The sequence below is a fragment of the Mercurialis annua genome, linkage group LG5 (genome assembly GCF_937616625.2).
Source record: "Mercurialis annua linkage group LG5, ddMerAnnu1.2, whole genome shotgun sequence".
Lineage (NCBI taxonomy): Eukaryota > Viridiplantae > Streptophyta > Magnoliopsida > Malpighiales > Euphorbiaceae > Mercurialis > Mercurialis annua.
Window position 1 is genome coordinate 49,251,902 of NC_065574.1, and position 23,392 is coordinate 49,275,293.

Below are 23,392 nucleotides of genomic sequence, written 5' to 3' on the forward strand. Positions count from 1 at the left end.
CAAATAGGAATTAGAATTCTAGGCATATTCCAACAATCTCCACCTTGACTTGAATTCTCCAATAAACTGTGATTACTGTTGTGCTCCACCTTCTCCATTTAAGTCCAAACTGAACTTATTCCAAAAGAGGTTCTTTGAGGAGGACCATACAAATTTCAAGAACGTCTTGAACTTGCTGAAACCAAAATGACTTGAAGATTTATTATCTTCGGGTGTATATCAATCAAAATTTCACGAAACTTCGAATTTTGTTGGTCTTAAAACTGATACCTGAAACAAACGTCATTAGTAGCCTATAATGATTAAATCAAAAAACAAATGTTGAGGTCGTAGCATATCCCTTAATCTTCATAAGTCGACCAACCCAATGAGCATATATCACAAGTGCAGCATCCAATCTCACTTCATCGCCAAATAATCCATAAAACTCGTAGTTTTATATATTGAGATACCAGACATGTGCATATAGAAATCATGTTGAACATACATTATTGTTCTAACTGCCTCATTATGCATCTTGTCCTTGACTGAACCAATTTCCCAAAATTCTGCATGTATTGACCGTTACCCATAACTACACTCCACTATCAACTCAGTTGTAGACGGAAAACCAATCGAAATTGGCACATATGTGATATGAACAACCTGAATCTGCATAAATTTTGGATAAAAAATATTCTGCCTATCTCCAAACAAATTGGCTTATGAGCGATTCAATAGTGACGCCGTTTCAAATTACAAACGTTGTAATCCATCTTGTGTCTAAGATTGCTACTTAATCAAAACAAAATCTCTTTTGCAATATCATGATTTTATCAAAATCTGATTATGCCCAAACGAACTCTTCATTCAACAAATTCTTAAAAGCAATTTTTATATTACTAATAGAATTTTATGAGAGTATAAAGAGATTACCCCAATCATTCATCTTACAAAGGCTCTATAAAATCCTCAAATAGTTGTGTGTTTAGAAAAGTCATACCTTTTTTTCTTTGTAGTTTAAAGTAGCATATTAATCTCCATCACAAAAATCTCCTTAAGAATTTTAATACCCAAGTCTATCTTCAATTGACGACTTTCGGCACTTCCAAATTTGGTGGCTTCTCTATCTCCAAATAATCTTCTTGTGTCAAGTAATTTCGTCTTGCGAAATCCTCCAAATAATACTTTGCCATAATAATCATAATCCAAAATTGAATCTGAAAACCAAATTGGCTCCGATACCAATTGTTGTAACATTGATACCGATTGTTGAATCTTTGGTACCAATTGTCGTGACCGGTTCGTGACCGGTTCGTGACCGGATTGGTATGCGCAGCGGAATCGAAACCATTGGTAGGTATTTAATAATGGATTTGATCAACAAATAACAATATAGCAAAATAATAAATAACACAAGAGATTTACGTGGTTCTGCATTAAAGCGTACATCCACGGGCGAAAGATTCGAGCCATCCACTAATCATCAAAAGGAGTACAAAATTGGTGGAGAATCACCAAATAGAGAACATCTCTAGTAAATATGCCATTAGAAGAAAAACCCACAAAGTGTTTCTCTCTTTACAAGAAGTACCCAAAAGGGTAAGAATTAACTTATATTCCTCACATCACACACACCCCCTTTTCCCCTTATTCACATCAATGTCTACATTGTGTGTTCGGTTTTTGGTGTCTTCTAAAAGGTGAATAAGGTAGTGTATATATAGTGAATAAATAGTCTATATGGCATTAGGAATATTAATCCTAATTGGATTTATACTTCCTAGTTAGCCAATGATAACAAAGTTATCCTTCTCCCAAACACTTCATTAATAGAGTCCTAATACAAATAGGAATTAGAATTCTAGGCATATTCCAACAATATTCTTCAATGGTGTTGATATAGTTTTTAAATTGTGTAATTCAACGAGCCACCCAGTTCATTCAGTGATCAACCACAAACCGATCATAAGTTCGATTGACAGAATATAAAAAACAATTTTTTTGTTAATAACAATTCAGATACTTGTTCTATTAATTGATAATCGCAAAAAATAATAATATATATTCATAGAAATATAAGAAAATTCATAAACAAAGATTCATAATGGGAATTAAGAAATAAGTAAAACAGATTTAAAATTCATTTATACTATTTATTTTATACAAATGATGTAAATTTATTTAATTTAATCTCTTAAGTTGAAGTAAACTATAGAGAATGTTTTTTTCTTTTCTTTTGCCATGCAAAGACCAGTATAATTATAGGAGTGAATATTAATTAAACCAATTACATCTCAGACTCATAAGGGATACAGTGATGGAGTTTATTTCAACCTCGATGGCTGATTATTAACATAAGGGTAATTTTGTCTTAACAACTTTAAGGGATAATTTCACTGACAATCCCTTAATTGTAGTCCTTCCTCTAAACTTTAATTCATAACAATATTATCCTTTAATTTTTAAAATTAATCATTGTTGTTTTTCAATTTTCGTGTTGTCCAAACAGTTTACCATTGTGAAATAGACAGAGTATTTTGTAGGAAATGAATATCATTGTTGTTTCTCTTTCTCATATAACTCCATGCTCCAGCTCTTTTTTGTTAAAATTTTAATAATATAACAGCCAATTGGTATTCTATAAATTATAGTATTAAATAATTTAATATTAAAATTATTGGTTTAAATAAAATTTTAGTTGGCCGCCACTATTATTAAAATTTAATTCAAATGGAAATAAAATAAGAAAAAATAAACAAAAATTAAAAATTAGTTAATAACTTAATAGCAACTTTCAGTGAAAATTAATTCCTTAATAGAGCAAAACTCTTTTACGGCAGATTGCCAACTTATGTCCAAAACAGTGGCTTTTATTCTTATTAGCTAAGTCATAAGTTCTGACCATGCAAGAATGATAATTTTCCATGACATTATAAAAATAAAATTAATTAGCATTGGCCTTTTTGTGACTGTATCAATGGATAGTATTTAGTTAATTATTAATTCGTAATGATAATTTGATCATGACGTGCATTGTTTCCACACAAATATACAAAAGTTTGGTTTTTTGATCCATCATCAATATATATAATTATTAACTCAGGATTAATCTTAATACGGATAGTTTATTTTGAATTTTAGGAATTACTAACAGGAAGACGAAATTATGTGCTAATTACAGACAGCAAGTAGAAAATATTCTATTGAACGTAATTAGGCATTGCTTCATCTTATCAACATCACCTAATAATTAATTTAGTAAAATTCTTGCTGGCAAGTCTTTCGAGAAATTCATTTCATTAGTTATAAATAGGAACTTTCGTAATTTTATTACTCCTTCCGTCCCAAAACAATAGTCCACTTTCGAACGGATAGAGTATAAAAAAGGAAAAATAAATTTATCTGTTTACAATTTTAATATTTATCAAATATACTACAATTTACAACTCTTACCAAATTGGTTCATCATCTTTTCAATTTTTGCTAAATATACACATGACATGTTCTGAGCCTATGTGCCACAATGTTATTTGTCTATATATATAAAATTTATCTTATATGGCATATACAATCTCGCTCCATATCAATTACAAATGAGCCGTGGGTATATTGACAAAAGACTTAAAAGGTAATGGATTAAACAATTTTTTTTAAAAATTTATTTAATAAAAACATTAGAATTGTTAATTTATAAATTCATTTTGTCTAAAAAAATCCCAAATTGAAAGATGTTCAATCATGCAGAAACGTTATCCTATAGACTCTAATTGCAAAAACTATAAATTCTTTAATAAAAAAAGTTATCGGATTGGTTCCTTATTCTTCGGTGGTGTAATTTTATTTTATTTATGAATTGGTGTAAATTATAGTATTGAATATTTTTAAGATTGCAACCTCATAATTTTTTTATAATTAGAGAGGAGAACAATTTTGGAAGAAGTTGAATCCACGACCTAACAGATTGTTGCTAAAGTGGTGTTTGATAAAATTAAAAATTAAGTGCTGAAAATAATAATTGATGATTTTCTTAAGTGCTGAATTAAATAAGTCCGTTTGATAACTACAACTACTGAAAATTACGAAAATCATTTATTTTATAGGTATAGAACTTTTGAATATTAACTATTTTTAAAATAAATTTTAAATTTTTAAAATATAAAAATATTATTTAAAAATATTATGAAGTTCAAATAATATTTAAGTGAAAAAATATTAAATAAATGACATCTAAAATCTAAAAGGAAAGGTAAAAATAAACAATGAAATATTTATGATAAACAATATAATAATTTATAATTTTAATTGTTTATCTAAATATAATGAATAATTACTTCCGATAGTCATTCAATTTCATTTTTTTATTTCAATCTCTAAACTTTAACTTTTTTTTATTTACAGAACTTTCAATTTTGTTCATTTTAATTTTTTTTCAGCTCAAAAGTGCTTAGGTGGCAGCTAAAATTTACCATCTAGCAACCAGATTCGCTAGTTTTATTTTTAAAATTTATCACAAATACATAATCTTATTTTGAAACTGAGTTTTGAAGCCAAATTATACATATGTGGTAAGTTTTCTGGTAAAAATATATATTTTGTCTGCCACCTAAGCATTTTTTGTTGGTAAAAAATGAATAAATGAAAGTTCAGTTATTCAAAAAGGAAAAAAATAAAGTTTAATGACTGAAATAAAATAAATTGAAAGTTGAGTGACCCTTAGGATCATTTATCCAAGTATAATACACTCATTGTAATATTAAAAATATAAACAAAATAATATTTATGAGATTAAATATTTTTATTTATGAATAGTAATTAAAAATAATAAAGATATAAAATTTATTTAATAATAAAATAATTTTTTTATAACTTAAAGTATTCAATAAAAAAATAAGTCCAAATTTTTCACTTAATATTTTTAGTTATTTTTTACTTAACCGAATAAATTAAGCTGGGTATTTTGAGTTATCAAACTAATTTAAAATAATTAAGTGCGTAATACATTAGTTTAAGCTATAAAAAATATTACCTCTTAATTAGCTAAAATAATAAGTCCAAATTTGTTTTCTATAAATTGGTGTAAATTATAATATTGAATACTTTTAAGATTGAAACCTTAGAATTTTTTTTAATTATAGAGAGAAAACAATTTTGGGAGAAGTTAAATCCACAACTTAACAGATTATTACTAACGCTCTTATTATTTGAATTATAGCTTATTTGTTGGTTTCTATTCTTGCAGTTTCATCCTAATTAAATTACTCCCTTCCTACTAAATTGGTAGTCCATTTTTCTTAGTTTTGACCTCTTAAATTATAAGTTCATTTTTTTTAATAAATGATATAAATTTTAATAATTTTATTTGCCCTTTATATATAATTAATTTTAAATATTTAAACATAAAATAAATATCATGCTTAAGTACCAATGAAAAAGAAATTAGACTTGTCAATTTATTTGATACATTAGATTAGAGTGCCACTTTGCTACGCTATTTTTTTCCCGTAAGCTTATAACTTTAGTTTTTGCCACATTTTATGATTTTTAATATACATATTATTCATAGAAAAATATATTAATAAAATTGATCATTAATATACTATTTATATATCTATAAAATTAAAAAAATAGATAAAAATATACTCCTTCTATTCCGTTTAAAAAATCTCATATTTTATTTTGAAATGTCCCGTTTAAGAAGTCTCATTTTTATTTTTAAAATAATTTTTCAATGAATATTCTATTTTATCCTTCATTTAGTCATCTTAAAGGAACTTTATTAAAAATTCCACTATAATTAATAGGGGCAAAACATGAAAAAATATGAAGAGACAAGAATAATAATTTTTTTTTTAATATACAATTTTTTTTATTTTTATTTTTATTAATCTTTTAGGCCTTCTCATTTTTGATTTTAAACAACTTATTTTGAATGAACTTTTGGCAATCCATATTTTATTTAAAAAATAATAGTTGAAGTCTGAATGAAGTTGTTAAATACTAATCAATCAGAGGCATCAAACTTGAAAACTTACTGCCTGCCAGCAGCTGATAATGGTGACCAACACAATTATTTCACGTGCTTTTGTAGTCTTCTCTTCCTACCTATAAATACATCACCACCTTGCTTTCAATTATATCATCTTCCCTATTCTCATCCCATTCTTGCTTTAACATTTTCAAATATTTTTTAATTGTTCAGAAAAATTAAATTTCCAAAGAAAAATGGAAAGTATTGCAGCTTTCAAATTCTGCTGCGTCTTATTAACATTGCTGGTTTTAAGCTCTGCATGTGAAGCTACACTCAGCTCTAATAAATTTTACGACAAAACATGTCCGAAGGCACTTTCTACTATCAAAACCTCCATTAATTCTGCTATTGCACGAGAGCGAAGAATGGCGGCTTCTCTTATTCGCCTGCATTTTCACGATTGCTTCGTTCGGGTATGTTCGACCCCAATTAACTATGCAGTATAATTAATTTAATGTTCTTGAATAAAAGTTTAAAAATTCGGTATTTGCATGCAGGGTTGTGATGCATCGATTTTACTGGATGAGACCGCATTTATTCAGAGCGAAAAGTTTGCCCTGCCGAATCTGAATTCTGCGAGGGGATATGAAGTTATTGAGAATGCTAAATCTGAAGTTGAGAAAATATGCCCTGGAGTTGTTTCGTGTGCTGATATTCTTGCTGTTGCAGCTCGAGATGCGTCTGTTTATGTATGTATATATATTAATTATGTATTTTGTGTGACATTTTTGAAATCAGAATGTAGTCTAATTATCAGAATCTAAAATTATTGCAGGTAGGAGGTCCATCATGGGGTGTGAGGCTTGGAAGAAAGGATTCGAGAATTGCGAGTAGACCTGCAGCCAATCGAGAGCTTCCGAGCTTTAACGATGGTGTCGACAGGCTTATTGCTCGATTTAAGACTAAAGGACTCAACGCTAGAGACATGGTTGCTTTGTCAGGTTACAATTTGAAAACCTCATTTCATATTTTTAACAAATCAAGCAGCTGTTTGAGGTTTAAAAAACTAACGGTTGCCTAGAGATTTTTCATCAAACACCAAAATAAAGTTTTTTCAAAAAATAAAAGCTAAAAGCTCTTGCTAAAATATTTAAGAAACTTAGACTTTTATTGCAACATGAAAACTTTTAATATTATAAAGTTCACATTGTTAAAATTAAAGTTCACAATTATGTTCGGCCCAACTTTTAAAATTAAAGTTCACATTTTTATAAAGTTCACATTTTTAAAATTAAAGTTTGCATTTTCACCTTTCAACATTTGTAAATACGGGTTGTTGATGAGACTTTACCCGAATGCAGGTTCTCATACTCTAGGACAAGCTCAGTGCTTTACATTTCGCGAGAGGATATACAACAATGTCACCATTGACGCTGGATTCGCTAGCACTCGTCGTCGAAGTTGCCCTAGGTCTGGCGGAGATGCAAATTTAGCGGCACTTGATTTAGTGACACCTAATTCTTTTGACAACAATTACTTTAAGAATTTGATACAAAAGAAAGGTCTTCTTCGTTCAGATCAAGCTCTTTTTAGCGGCGGTGCCACTGATAATATTGTGTTAGAATATAGCAGAGATCGTGCAAAATTTAATGCAGATTTTGCTACGGCTATGATCAAAATGGGAAATCTTGTCAATCCTTCTCCTGGTCAAATTCGAAGAATTTGCAGTGCCGTCAACAAGTGAAGATATAATCACCTTTGTTTTTAAAGTATTTTCAGAGAATTGTGATCTTCGGCTAATTGTGGATAATTGTGCTTTTAAATTATTTATAAATTTGTTGTCCTTTTTATTTCAATTCATCAAGTGTAAAATAGTATATGTTATTCTTGTATTCTCATTTTCAATTCTTCCATCAGTTGAATAAAAATGTGTGTTGGCTTGATTAATGTACCTACAATATCCCTAGTTGTTAAAAGAATCGAATTCATTTTTACCAAACTCATATATGTATGCACTTGAATCAATCCAAGATTTGTAAAATTGGATTAAATAATCCAATCGATATGGAATTGGAAAATGTCATTTTCAAATTAATTTAAAAGAAGAGATTCTTTTAGATAGAAATCTAGAACGATTTGGATCATAACAGATGATCAGATTTGTATGAGACAAAGGCAAGACAGAAAGATAATTATTTAACTGAAGATTATTATTCGAGTTTCACAAATTTAAGGATTCACTCAATAGTAATACGACTATGAAGTCCGAGTTCTCGGTCCCAAAAAAAAACAATAAGCACTATATTTAATCAAACTCGATTTGTCTAACAATTAAAAGATTTGGTTTTGGTTAAACTAAACTAAGAGGCAACTAAATTAACAATTAACAAGAATCAATTCTATAAACTAGCTTAACAAAAGATTTTCAATCAAATGGGGTATGCAATAGCACATATGACAAGCACAAACACTTAAACAAAATAGTGGTGTATGAATGCAACGAGATATATGTGATCTGAGATATCCCTAGGCATTTATCTCGCTCCCTCGAGCCATCAATTAGCAAATATCGATTTTATTCTAATAATTTAATTAACAATTTACTCACGTATTATTACTAATCGCTTTAATCAGTTTCAATTAACATAATAATACACCTAAAGAAAGCTTATTAAATATAGCTCATTCTCATGTTACAAATGCATAGTAAAATATAAATTGGTTTAGTCTAATTACCCTAAACTTACAAAAGTCATAAGGTAATACTAATGAGGGTCATTAAGGCCTTAATTACTCTCAAATAAGCATCCAATTAATTTACACATATAACATGCATCTAAATATCACTAAAGTAACTAAGAGTAAGCATTTGCCATAAACCTAATTAGGGGAGTTAGTTAGTCATTACCTTTGTAGAACATTCCACACAAGAACAGATAGATAGAAACATCATGAGGCTTGAGATCAATTATAATATTAATAACCCAAAATGGTAAAGCATCCACAATATCCTTGTTTAACTCCACAAATGGAAAATACAACAAAAAAAACTAACTAAAAAGCTTTCTAAAATAGCCAACAATAGCGGTTACAATGATTGAATCTTTTTGTAAAATGTAGGTAATGGGTTGATGGGGGAGTAAGAGAACCTTATATAGTGCACCAATCTCGAAATTAGGACTCCCTCATCAATTACCAAGATACCCTTCAAGTGTAAGGGGTAGTGAGGACGAAAGACCCAATTTCTGACAATTTTAGGACTGTTCCCGCAGTGGTGCGACCACCCCGCAAGTGGTGTGATCGCACCATCTTAAGCTAGAAACCATATGGAGTGGGCGCACCACATTTGGTATGACCAGCCCGGTTTTCTAGTGTGTCCGTACAACCTAAACTGAGGTCTGTTGCGACCACACTACTTCTAGCTTCGCTCGACTTCAATTCTTTGTGCTTCGCTCCATTCTTGGATCGTCCCAAAAGCTTCCATTCGATAATGCCCCCAAACAACTCTATTTTGCACAAATATCCCTACAACGACTCAAGAAAAATAATAAGTCTATGAGACTCTAAAGCGTAGAAAATGTGCAAAAATAACTAGGCAAATACTTAGGAAAATATGAGTATTTCTACTCATATTAAAGATAAATAACGGATGCTGGTGTAAAGATCCTAATGAGATTAATTCTGACATCATGAAGCATTTTCAAGAATTCATTGGCACTTCTGAAGCGATTTAGAGTTTTTTGTGTATCACATGATATTTGAGGAGGGCTATATTATTAATCATGATGATAGAGATATGCTTGATAACCCTTATGATTTTGGTGAAATCAAATTTGATCTTTTCTCTTTAAATAATGCTGAGTTCTTATCATCTAGAAAAATGCTTGGTCAAGTAAATAATGGAGCTATTGCCCTTATCTCCAAAATCAAATACCCCGAGTCTATCAGAGACAATAGGCCCATGTCCTACTCTAATTTGATCATACAATTTTAAAGTGCTAACTAACAAGCTAATGAGGTTGATGAAAAATTTTGTCAATAATGTTTAGTCTGCTTTTGTTCCAAATTAGAATACTGCTGATAATTTGTTGTTGGCTCATGAAATTGTGAGATATTATCATAGAGGGAAAGATAGATCATGTGCTATTAAAGTGGACTTACATAGGGCTAATTGACGGAATGCCACACAAAATACCACGTCGCCAAGGAAATATGGATCTTGTCTAAATGGTCTATAAAAGAGCAATATAATGACTCTTTATAAATTACATTGTTATCCTTATTTTTACTAGTTTAATTACTTTATTATCCTTACTAACTTAATCATCAGAGTGGACTATGAGTCTAAACATCCAACCTCATCCACCTTTAGTCATTTCATATCCGCCACCAATATCATGGACCAGCGATAGACAAATCTTAACATTCACCATATCCTCCATCTCAACTCTAGATCCATCACTTATGATTCAATCAGCCGCGAATGCCTCTTATCTTTTCTAGGCTTTCTAAAGTCCATTGTAGTGGCTTAATTAGTAGGATTATTTAAAGGATATCTCATTGGAGAGCTAAGCCTCTCTTATCCAGGCAGACTGCAGCTTGTGAATTTTATGCTCTTGAACATATACATTTATTAGTGGACTATTTTTTCAACCCCCAACATTTATTATTAAAGGTGTTGAGGATCTTTTCGGGATGTTTTTATGGCATGTTATGAGTTTAATAAGTAAGGGTGTTTAGTCAAGTGTTCGAATGCCTACCGACCTAAAATAGGGGGTTTAGATATTAAATCTATTCATATTTGGAAAATAGCATCTTCAGCAAAGCATGTTTGGGGTTCTTATCTCCCTTAAAACTTCCATTTATGCGATTTGGGATAATGCAAACAAGCTCAAAAGTCATAGATTGTGGGCATTATCAAGCCTCATGATACCTCTTAGAGTTAGAGACATCTCTTGAAGGTTAGACCTAAAATTTCTTATTTCTTTGATTATAACTTTAATGATGGTTCTAAGTTGTGTTTCTAGTTCAATCCTTAAGCTCATGCTAAGTTTATAGCTAATAGATTTTCTGAAGTTATATTGAATGATACTAAGGCTACTAAGATAGATATTGTGAATAGCCTTTAGAAGAAGAATAATTAGGTATTTCCAAACTTATTGATAATTACACTTTATCCATTTGGGACTATGCCAAGAACAACTTCCTGATGCAGCCTCCTATTTTAGATAAGGTATCTTGCAAGTCTCATCCAATTGGTCATTTCTCCATCAAAAGTTATTGGAAGTTCCCTAACCCTGATAGTAGGATCATTCCTTAGAGCTCTATTGTTTGGTTCCCTGGTAATATCTCTAAATACTCTTTTATTGCTTGTCTGGCTTTTCTTGATAGTTGCATTTTTTGATTTGATAATTTGTAAAGACGAGGAAACAATTTTAAGATCTGAACTGATACCCAAACAATTGTCATTCCATAACGAAACATCATCCCCTTCACCAATATTATATCTTAAATAATTGATGAACACTCCCCAAATCTTAATGTCATTATAACAAATTTTTCTATTGCCCTTCCAAATAAATGACAGTTTTTTCACATCTCCATGAATTAAAAAATTCTAGTCAATCACCATTAAACAGCTTGAAATAATATTAGCCCCACAAAGAGTCAACATTATTTATTTTCAGCTTCCAAATCCACTTGAACAAAAAAAATTGATTTCTAACATGTAGGTTAAATAAACCCGAACCCTCTTTATCAAAATCTTAACAGATAACCTTCCAAGAAATCTTACACAAAGCTTTAGTAGAGCCATTACCCTTCTAAAGAAAACGTATCATATACGACTCAAGATATTTCCGAACCACACTAGGCATGTTAAAAGTAGACATGAAGTAAACGGGCACACTGAATAAGACCGATTTAATAAGAATCAACCTTCCTATAGGAGAAAGCAGGGAACCCTTCCAGAGAGCTAAACGAGACTTGAGACGTTCTACCACACCATCCCAAGATCGAATAGAGAGCTTCCTATCCGCCAGGGGGAGACCCAAATATTTGATTAGCAACGAATCAATCTTACAGCCAACTATCTAAGCAGCTAGTAATAAATCAACCTCGTCAACGTTAATACCCATGATTGAATTTTTATGAAAGTTAATAGTCAGCCCAGAAATCAGCTCAAAACAATGAAGAATACAAGTTAAATTCGTTAGTCTCTCCATGTCATAAGAAATGTATAAAATAGCGTCGTCCGCAAACTAAGAAATAGGCTCATGATCAGTAGAATAACAATACCCTTACGTCAAACCAAAACATTCGATCTATCAAAATCCGCTTTAACCAGTCCACAGCAATAACAAACAAATAGGGAGAGATCGGGTCCCCTCGTCGAACTCCTCTCTTCAGGCCAATTGAATCAAGTGGACTTCCGGTAACAAGAATTGTCGTGTTTGCAGTGGAAAGACAACAAAAAATTCACTCAATCCACTTAGCTGGAAAATTCATGCAACACATCACTGAAATTAAATAATCCAATCAATGATGTCAAAAGCCTTCTGAACATCAAGCTTAATGACCAGCAATTTATCCTTTCACTTCTTACCTAGATTAACTAACTCGCTAGGCACCATAGAACACTCTTAGCTATATCATGCTAGTAAGAAGTACCGTCCCCTTTGGTGCTTGATTTAGTTTTTCGGCATTTGATACTTGTGGAAAACAAGAAATATACGAGTTTTTGATGATAGTTTTATGGATTTTAAACCTCTTGCTCATATTTGGATTTACAAGGCGGTTGAGTTTTATAAAATTTATAATGCAGAATTTAGTTATTTGGTTAATGATTTGTATAAAAAAATTAGACTTTTTCTATATTTCTTTCTATTCTGTAATTTTTTTAGGACAGTTTTGTCATTCACCATTTTGTGGATATGTGCTAATAAGCTATTAAGTAGTTAGGTTGTTATGGATTAGACACAGTTACTGTGTTAACTACCATAGTAATTATCAATTTCACTATATTATTCATTAAATATATGTATAATCAACGTTTTTATTTTTGTTTTGACATGCACAGACCAATATTATTAGTATATCTCAGACTCATGAGGAATATTGTGATGCAGAGAATTTCAACCTCGATGGCTGAGATCACTATAGAAAAGGACAATATTGTTTTTGTCGGCTTAATTAGGAAATTAATTAGGCATGCATGCTAATTAATTAAGGGGTAAAACTCCTTTACGGCAGATTGTTAACTTATGTCCAAAACAGTAGTTTTTTTTAGGCTTTAATCACTCAAAAGCCCTCCACTTTTAATTTTTTTTCAATTGCACCCTAATTAAAAAACTCTTTCAAAACCCTCTCACCTTTAAATTTCATTCCAATTGCACCCTGACGTAGGAAAATCATCTCAAAATTTCCACCTTTTAAATTTTTTTTTCAATTGTACCCTAAATTAGAAATTTTTATAATTTTGATTTTGAAAAATTATTGGATATAATTTTATGAAGAATGATTGTTTATATTATTAATAATATTAATATTTAATTAGAATATAGATCAAAAAAAAGATAATTTAAAAAAAAATCATGTGAAAAGAGGTTAATTTAATATTTGGGATACAATTGAAAAAGAATCTAAAGGTGGGGGGTTCTGAGAGAATTTTCCTACGTCAGGGTGCAATTAAAAAAAAATTAAAAATGAGGGACTTTTGAGTGATTAAACTTTTTTTTTATATGTAATATTTTTTTTGATGAATTTATATGTAATATTTAGAGAGCGTTTGTCGAAAGAATTGAACTAACGACCTTAACACTTTATATCCATCGTTTATAGTATTTGAATTATAACTCGTCTGTAAAACATTAGTTTTTATTTTTAGATAAATCATATATTCTTTCCATGCAATGCAAGGAGTGTGTGTCAATTTTGCATGACATTAAAAAAATAAAATCAATTAGCATGCATTGGCCAATTGTGACGGTAACAGATTATTTTGTGGTTAATAATTCATTTGTAATAATTTGATCATGACGTGCATTGTTTCCACACAAAGATACAAAAGTTTGGTTTCTTGATCCATCATGGCTATATATTTTAGTATTAACTTAAGATTATAAGCACGTTCATATTGAATTTTAAGAATTACTAATTGGAAGACGAAATTATGTGTTAATTACATACATCAAGTAGATATATTTTAGTGAAGTTATATCAATTTTCAACATCAACTATAATTGAGTAAAATTCTTGTTGGCGTGTCTTCATAAATCTAACACAAGTACTACTAAATCTTAAAAATGAATTTAATACAAATAATCTAAAAAACATCTAGTATACCTTATAATGATAAAACACTAGTCTACCTTTACAACAAAACTATTTTATCCAAAATTTACCTTTTAACTTGGTTTGATTTTTATTTCTTTAAAAAATCAAATAGTTTTCATTTTTTATTATCCAATTAGATTGACCGATGCACGCCCTCAACTATAGGTCTCAATTGGACATATTCATATTTTTACAAGACCGTATGTTTTGTATACTTTAATGTAGTAATTTTTGGTAAGAATAAGTGAATAGTTAAAATTTAAGAAATTTATATATGATAGTTTCTATTTTACGAGTCGTCGTAAAAATAAAATAAGATAATTAAAATAAAATTAATAAATATATTATAGATAATATTTTTAATAATTTGATCAAATAATATTTTTATCAATTATATTCAAGCAACAAATACAAAAAAGCATATAATTGATAGAAAAAATTACAAGCATTTTAAATTTTGTTTTTTTACAATTTACTAGTATTTTTAATTTTTTTATAATATATAAGTCTATATTTGGAGAACCTTTTATATATTTTTTGAATAATTCATAAATATTCATAAAAACAATTACCATAACACAAAAAAGTGATAAACTTAAGTACGCATTTTCTTAAAATTATTATGATTTTTTTCCAATTAATAATAATTTGTCACTAAAATAAGTTAAAAATATTTTCTTTTTATTATTTCTATTTGATACATGGATATAATCGACTCGAAATGTGAAGCTGTTGGACCAAATTGGTGCAACTCTTTTTTTATCTAAATATATCACTGTAGTCATGCATCTTCGTTTGACAATTCATATTTTGTATAAAAATATAATAGTTGAAGTCTGAATGAAGTTGTTAAATACTAATGAATTAGAGGCATCAAACTTGAACTTTTAAACTGGCTGCTAGGAGCTGATAATAGTGACTAATTAAAACAATAATTTACGTGCTTTTATGTTCATCATCTCCCTATAAATTGATCACCACCTTGCTTTCAATTCTATCATCTTCTCTATTATTCTCTTAGCATTCCAAAGATTTGATTAATTCTTCAAATCCGAATCAATATTTTTTTAATTGTTCAGAAAAATTATATAACCAAATAAAAATGAAAACTATTTCAGCTTTGAAATTCTTCTCAGTTTTATTAACGTTGTTGGTTTTAAACTCTGCATGTGAGGCTACACTCAACTCTAATACATTTTACGATAAAACATGTCCGAAAGCACTTTCTACGATCAAAACCTCGATTAATTCTGCTATTGCAAGGGAGCGTAGAATGGCGGCTTCTCTCATTCGCCTGCATTTTCACGATTGCTTCGTTCGGGTATGTACCACCCTACCTATGTGTGATATATAATCAATTTATTGTTCTTGAATCAAATCTTATAAATTTGGTTTTTGAATTCAGGGTTGTGATGCGTCCATATTACTGGATGAGACCTCATCTATTCAGAGCGAAAAGTCTGCGCTGCCGAATCTGAATTCTGCGAGGGGATATGAAGTTATTGAGAATGCTAAAGCTGAAGTCGAGAAGATATGCCCTGGAGTTGTGTCGTGTGCTGATATTCTTGCTGTTGCAGCTCGAGATGCATCTGTTTATGTATGTATATTTATTAATTATGTATTTTGAGTGACATTTTTGAAATCAGAATATAGTCATAATCACCAGAATCGAATATTATTCCAGGTAGGAGGTCCATCATGGGGTGTGAGGCTTGGAAGAAAGGATTCGAGAATTGCGAGTAGACCTGCAGCCAACCGAGAGCTTCCGAGCTTTAACGATGGTGTCGACAAGCTTATTGCGCGCTCGATTTAATACTAAAGGACTCAACGCTAGAGACATGGTTGCTTTGTCAGGTTGCCATCTGAAAACTTCATTTCATCAGTATTTTTCACAAACCAGCAGCCGTTGGAGGTTCAAAAAATTAACATAATTTTTTCATCAAACATAAAAATAAAACTTTTTGAAAAGTAAAAGCTAGGTATTGAATTAAAACATATGAAAAACTTTTGACATAACTCGTACTTTTAGACCATTACTTTTTTCACGTTTTGGCGTTTGTAAATACGGGTTGTTGATGAGGCTTTACGCGAATGCAGGTTCTCATACTATTGGACAAGCTCAGTGTTTTACATTTCGCGAAAGAATATACAACAATGTCACTATTGATGCTGGATTTGCTAGCACTCGTCGTCAAAGTTGCCCTAGGTCTGGCGGAGATGCAAATTTAGCGGCACTTGATTTTATGACACCTAATTCTTTTGACAACAATTACTTCGAGAATTTGATACAAAAGAAAGGTCTTCTTCATTCAGATCAAGCTCTTTTTAGTGGCGGTGCCACTGATAATATTGTGTTAGAATATAGCAAAGATCGTGCAAAATTTAATGCAGATTTTGCTGCGGCTATGATTAAAATGGGAAATCTTGTCAATCCTTCTCCTGGCCAAATTCGAAGAATTTGCAATGCCGTCAATAAGTGAAGATATAATCACCTTCGCTTTCAAAGTGTTTTAAGAGAATTTTTATTTGTGTTTTATAATTATTTATAAATGTGTTGCCCTTTTTTATTTCAATTTATCAAGTGTAAAATTACTATATGTTATTCTTGTAATTATCATTTTCAATTCTTCCATCAGTTGAATAAAAAAAGTGTGCTGGCTTGATTAATCTACCTATAATATCTCTAGTTCAAATTCTTTTTCACCAAACCCATATATGTATGCACTTGAATCAATCCAAGATCTGTAAATTTAGAATTGGATTAAAATAATCCAATCGATTTGGGATTGGGAAAGGTCATTTTCAAATTAATTGGAAAAGGATATTTAGATAGAAATATAAAATGATTTGGATCATAACAGATGATCAGAATACAAAATTCTTTTGAAGTTGTATGCGATAAAGGCAAGACAGAAAGAGAATTATTTCTCTAAATATAAATAATGGTCGTTAGTATAAAGATCTTGATGAGATTAATTCTGAATTCCTGAAGTATTTTCAAGAATTCATTGGCACTTTTTAAGCCAATAGAATTTTTGTTGGTCACAGAATATTTGAGAAAGGCTATATTAATCTCAGTCATGATGATAGAGAAAACCTTTATGATTTTAGTGAAATCAAAATTGCTTTTTGTCTCTTTAAACACTGCCAAGGCTCCAGGCCTCTATGGTTTCAATTGTAGTTTCTTTAAGAAAAGATGGAATGTTATAAGGCACGATATCACTAAAGTTATCACCGAATTCTTATTGTGTGGAAAAATACTTGGTCAAGTAAATGTTACAACTATTGCCCTTATCCACAAAATCAAATACTCCAAGTCTATCAATAACTATAGGCCCATATCCTGCTATAATTTGATCCTGCAAAAGTATTTTTAAAGTCATGGGATATTAAACTCCCTGTTCAGGAAATTTTAATAAGATCACTAAAGTTAATTTTTTTATAAAGTGGTCACTGAACTATACCTTTTATTATAAAAATATTTCTATTGTTACAAATAGAACACTAAACTTTTTGTGAACTACAAAAAAATCATTGGGTTATTCCCTTTATTACAAAAAGATCACTCAACTATGTTCCTTTTTGTAATTTTGGCTTGCCACGTAAGCAAAAATGTTAGGTTTTTACGTCGTTTTATATGGGTGAACCCTTTTGTAATAAAAGATATAGTTCAGTGACCATTTTATAAAAAAATTGACTTTAATTACCTTTTTGAAATTTCCTGAAACTTAAATTACCCAGGGAGTTTAATATCCAAAGTCCTGACTTACACTATTAGAAAATAGTCAATTAGCGACGGATTTTGCTATAATTTGATTACATAAAAGTATTTTTAATGTCCTAACTTATACTATTAGAAAAATGTCAATTAGCGAAGGATTTAAAATATGTTTTAGCTACGGATTTACTGACGAATATTAAATCTGTCGCTAGATCCTAAAAAATTGGTGGAGTTCATCCCGCCATTTTTATTTCACTTTTTAGCGATATATTCAACAAGTTATGCATTTAGCGACGAATTATTGAATTCCTTGGTAATTGCGTTACTTTTAGCGACGGATTCAACAATCCGTCAATAAAAGTATTAATTTATTTAAAAAAAATTATTAGTTAAAAAAAAGTTATTTAATGAAAAAAAAATTAATTAAAAAAATTAATTTTTTTAGAAATTTTTTTATTAAAAAATTATTTATTACAAAAAAATTAAAAAAACAAAAAAAAATTATTTTTTAAATTCTGTATTACGAAATATTTATTAAAAGAGTAATTCTTTTACAAATTATTTTTAAAATAGATAATTATTTAAAAATAATAATTATATTAGAATGCGGGACTAAAGTTTAAAATTAATAATTATTGTTTTATTTTAAAACAATTATTAAAAAATTACTTATTAATTATTTATTTAAAAAATAATTATTAAAAAATTATTTATTAATTATTTATTTAAAAAATAATTATTTTAAATTACGGGAGTAAATATTTGTTTCTTTTAGTTATATTTAAATATAATGTATATAAATATATAACAAGAATCTGGGTTGGTTAAGATGAAGTTACGCACGGGGGAACTTTAGGGTTAAAGAGCTTTGGGTAGGAGTAATAGAAGGATGGTGACCTACTGTGAAATTGGGAAGTTTGCGAAAATCGCAGGTGACCTACCGAGGATAGGTGGGTGACATTAGGCGATGGATTAAATACTATTTTATTTTACGATTTAATTAAAATATTAAATTAATTTTTTTATTTTTTTTATTTAAAATTATTAGGAACGGATTTAAATCCGTGGCTGAAATTCGTCACTAAAATCTAAAAATTATGTCGCTGCAAAATTTTACGACAAGTTCCGTCACTAACGTATTTAGTGACAGATTTTGGCCATTTTTCCGTCACTAAATGAAAATTTTCTAATAGTATTACAAGCTAATGAGGTTGATGAGAAAGTTGGTCAGTCATGTTTAGTTTGCTTTTGTTCCAAATAGGAATATTGTTGATAATATCTTGTTGTCTCATGAAATTATGAGAAATTATGATAGAGGGAAAGATAGATCTAGATAATGTGCTATTAAAGTGATATTAGATCGGGCTTATTCGATGGAATGCCACATAAAATACTACATCGCGAAGGAAATAATAATCTTGTCTAAATGGTATATGAAAAGGCAACATCATCACCCTTTAGAAGTCATATTGTTATTCTTGTTTTTACTTCTTCAATTATTATATTATCATCACTAACTTTATCTTTTTTCTAAGAGCCACTGGATAATTTCCCAGAATGAGGCTATTAATCCTCACTAATTTTATTATTAGAATGGACTTTGGGTCTAAAATTCTAACCTCGCCTACCTTCAGCCGTTGCAGATAAGTCACTAGTCTTTTGGACCAGCAGTAGACAGATCTCAACATTCACCATACCCTCCATCCCATTTCTGAATCCATCATTTATGATTCATTTTGCTGGCATTGCCTCTTATATCTTTTAGGTTTTCTAAAGTCCATTGTAGTGGTTTAATTAGCAGGATTACTCAAAGGATATCTCATTCAATAGCTAAGCCTCTCTTATCCAAGCAGACCGCAACTTATTACTTTTCTGCTCTTGAGCATGTACATTTTCTAGTAAACTTTTTCTTTACTTCCAGCAACAATTATCAAAGGTATTGAGGATTTTTGCAGGAAGTTTTTATGACATGGTATGAGTTCTTCCAATGACAGTGTCTAATCAAGTGTTCAAACTGCTGACCTAAAATAGGGAAGGGGGTTTAGGTATTAAAATTATTCATATTTGAAAAATAACATCTTTAGCAAAGCATGATCAAGGTCTCATCTCCCTTAAATCTTTCATATAAGCGAGTTGAGCTAATGCAAACAGGTTCAAAAGTCATAGCTTCCCGGGCATTATTGAGGCTCATGATACCTCGTGGAGCTAGAGACACCTTTTGAAAGTCAAACCTAAAATTGCTTATTTCTTTAATATAATTTCACTGATTATTCTAATTTGTCTTTTTAGTTCGGATTATGATTTTCTTAAATTGATTGAACATGACCTATCATGTTCAATCAATCTGCACCATTTATTACAAAATGAATGGTGTAGATTAACTTAACATATTTTGTACTTTTTCAATCTACACCATTCGTTTTGTAATGAATGGTGTAGATTTATTGAACGTAATAGGTTATGTTCAATTAACTTGAGAGGATCTTGATCCTTCTAGTTCAATCCTTAGGGTTATAGTAATTTTTGTTCTCCCTCACTTTATGCACCAATTATCAAAATAATATTTAAAACATAAAGTAGAGAAAATGTTAAACACTTAGACATTTAATAAAATTTGTAATTTAGAAGTAAAAATAAAGTAAAGTTTAAATATTTTTTTCCTTTTGTTAAAAACAAACAAAAAGAGCATATATAACAAAATTAATACCAAAATTGAAATTGACAAAGAAAATAACACAAAGCCACATTTCATTGAAATTAATTGTAAATAAAAACATAGAGCACTATAAGACAAACTAGAAAAATTAAAACACCCAAACATATGTCGACTAGTTAAAATACAAGATATTTTTGGTAAAAAAATGCAAAAAAATTATTGTAACCATGAAATGCAAAATTTGGTCTAGTCTTGATCCTCATTAAAAGGGTTAACGCCTTCATCTTCATCATTCTCATGAACCGAGAGAGGAGAAAGAGGACCCCAATTTACATTCACTCTAGACCGCACACAGTATATATCTATTTCCACCTTACAGAAACGGTTTTCAAGCAAATTAGAGCGGTTTCAACATTTTGTTTCCAAAAAAATTCATTCGACTCAACATCCGCTCATTTTGATGATAAAGAAGCGAGAGGAGTTGGTCGATATTAAGGCCGGGAAGAAGTGCATACTCTTGATCAAAACCCGGAGGTAGCTCTTGAGCCGCCTATTCGTCATGAAGTACATCCCTTGCTTCATCAATTTTCCGATCAAGTTCATTTGCGAGTTCTTGAACTTCTTAGCGCCCAACATTCGGAACTCTCTATTGCCTTCTCTGAGAAATTTGTTGAACTAATTGCCGCCCAACATTCTCAACAAACATGTATTCAAAGTGGTCATTAACCATCCGAATAGTACCAACTCCATTCACAAAGAAATCAAAGTGTAAGTGGACTGATTTCATATTAGGGGTGTCAAAATGGGTTGGCGGGTCGTGTTCGTGTCGTGTCGACCCACTCTGTTGACACGATTAGGGTCAACACGAACACGACCCATTTAACTAATCGTGTTAAAATTCTCAATCCTAACACGACACGAATTTTAGACGAGTGACACGACACGACACGATTAACACGTTAAAATAAACGGGAAACACGATTAACACAATTACACGGCTAACACGACACGACTAACACGACCCACTTAACATTTAAAAGAAAAACAATTAAACCATATAAATATAATTTTAACCTCAAATTTATCAATTAATATTCAAATTGTAAAATATTAATATAATTAATTTTATTTTTATATTAATACAATTAATTTAGTAATTTTTTTTACATCTTTTTATAATTATATCTATTTTATTTCTATATTATTATAAATAATAAAATATGTAAACGGATTAGGTGGGTTAGATGGGTTCGCGAGTCAATCCGTGATACGACCCATTTATTTCGTGTCATAAACGGGTTGACACATTTTCGACACGAACCCGCTAAGCCTCAACCCGGATTCGCCAAACTTACGGATTAGGCGAATCGTGTTATCGTGTCATGACCAATTTTAACACCCCTATTTCATTTGGATACCTTCTCTTGAAGTTGCCGAATTGCCGGACTTCAAGCACTCGCCTTCTTAAATAGGAGAAAGACAAAAGACCCAACTCGAACCCGTCCTTGACAGTTGTGAAGATCCACATGTTCATCCAAAAAAATTCCAAACGCTTGAAAACTCCCATCCATTAATCGCACAAAAGATGGAAAACAATTAAAATACCTTTAATTAAATTAGTTTTTGTCAACTAAATTAAATTGATAATAACTTTAATAAATAATAATTAACTATTTTAATATTTATTTTTTTTATAATTTGGGAGAGAGAGCGCTTGTGGAAGGAAACGAACCCACGACCTAACAGTTTGCTGTCTAACGCTTATACCATTTAAACTATAGCTCATTGGTATTTTGATATTTTTAATGTAAAAATAATTTTATATGTACTTATAAGGCCTAATCACTCAAAAACCCCTCACCTTTAAACTTTTTTTCAATTCCATCCCGACGTTGAAAATTTGTCAATTTTACCCACTTTTAAATTTTCCGTTTTCAATTGTACCCCAATATTTTAATTTTTGTTAATTTTTTTTACTTAAATGATGAAATCATTCAATTAATTAAGTCTAAACATGAAATTAAATTCTTTTTTATTCAAAAAAGTACAAATAAGTCCTTTATTTTTAAAAACTAACTAAAAACCATAATCAAATTAACACTAATTTAAATTTTTAATTAATTTAACTAAATTTAAATAAATTTTAAAAATATACAATCAATATATGCGAGACATGGAGAATGTTTTAAACAAATTTCCAAACTCAAAAGACGTTAATTTAATTTTTCAGGGTACAATTGAAACACAAAAATGCAAAATAGGGTAAAATTGACAAATTTTCAACGTCAGGGTATGATTGAAAAGGGGCTAAAAGGTCGGGGGTTTTTAAGACATTAGGCCTACTTATAAATAAGTTTAAATTATTAATTAATAAAAATATATTAAAAAGATGGATACATTAATTATTTTATAAGAATATCACATGAAGTTAGTGTTATTCTAACTAAATAAACTAAATTTTTTAATATGTGTGTAAATCAAACAAGTCTATATTTTATGGATGGAGGGAGTATATTTTTATCAATTAGACTTTTTGACATACAAGTATATATATTTGGCACAATTTGCATAAGGAAAATGTTTTATATTCCATTTTTTTAACTCAACTCTTTTAACACACCTTACGTGGTAAGATTTCATTCGTCCAATTTCCACCCAAAAGTGTATTATCTCAAAAAATAGAATTTAATCAGTTCACTCTTTACCTGCCACGTCAGGCGGTATAAAAAGG

At 29.9% G+C, this 23,392-nt stretch overlaps 1 protein-coding gene and 1 pseudogene across 1 annotated transcript; both read left to right on the plus strand.

Moving 5' to 3' along the window:
- The first annotated feature begins 6,139 nt into the window (after positions 1-6,139).
- On the plus strand, positions 6,140-7,897 carry LOC126680467 (lignin-forming anionic peroxidase-like). The gene is made up of 4 exons (XM_050375593.1): positions 6,140-6,423; positions 6,508-6,699; positions 6,786-6,951; positions 7,312-7,897. Exons 1-4 carry the CDS (start codon positions 6,205-6,207, stop codon positions 7,692-7,694), a joined length of 960 nt encoding a protein of 319 aa, XP_050231550.1. The 5' UTR covers positions 6,140-6,204; the 3' UTR covers positions 7,695-7,897.
- A 7,205-nt stretch (positions 7,898-15,102) lies between these two features.
- Positions 15,103-16,886, plus strand: LOC126682444 (lignin-forming anionic peroxidase-like; annotated as a pseudogene).
- Positions 16,887-23,392: the final 6,506 nt, after the last annotated feature.

Bases quoted from the DNA above. Each gene is read 5' to 3' on its own strand.
- LOC126680467 (XM_050375593.1), top strand. From the start codon at position 6,205: ATGGAAAGTATTGCAGCTTTCAAATTCTGCTGCGTCTTATTAACATTG. The intron at 6,424-6,507 runs GTATGTTCGACC...ATTTGCATGCAG, and splicing joins TTCACGATTGCTTCGTTCGG to GGTTGTGATGCATCGATTTT. The intron at 6,700-6,785 runs GTATGTATATAT...AAATTATTGCAG, and splicing joins CTCGAGATGCGTCTGTTTAT to GTAGGAGGTCCATCATGGGG.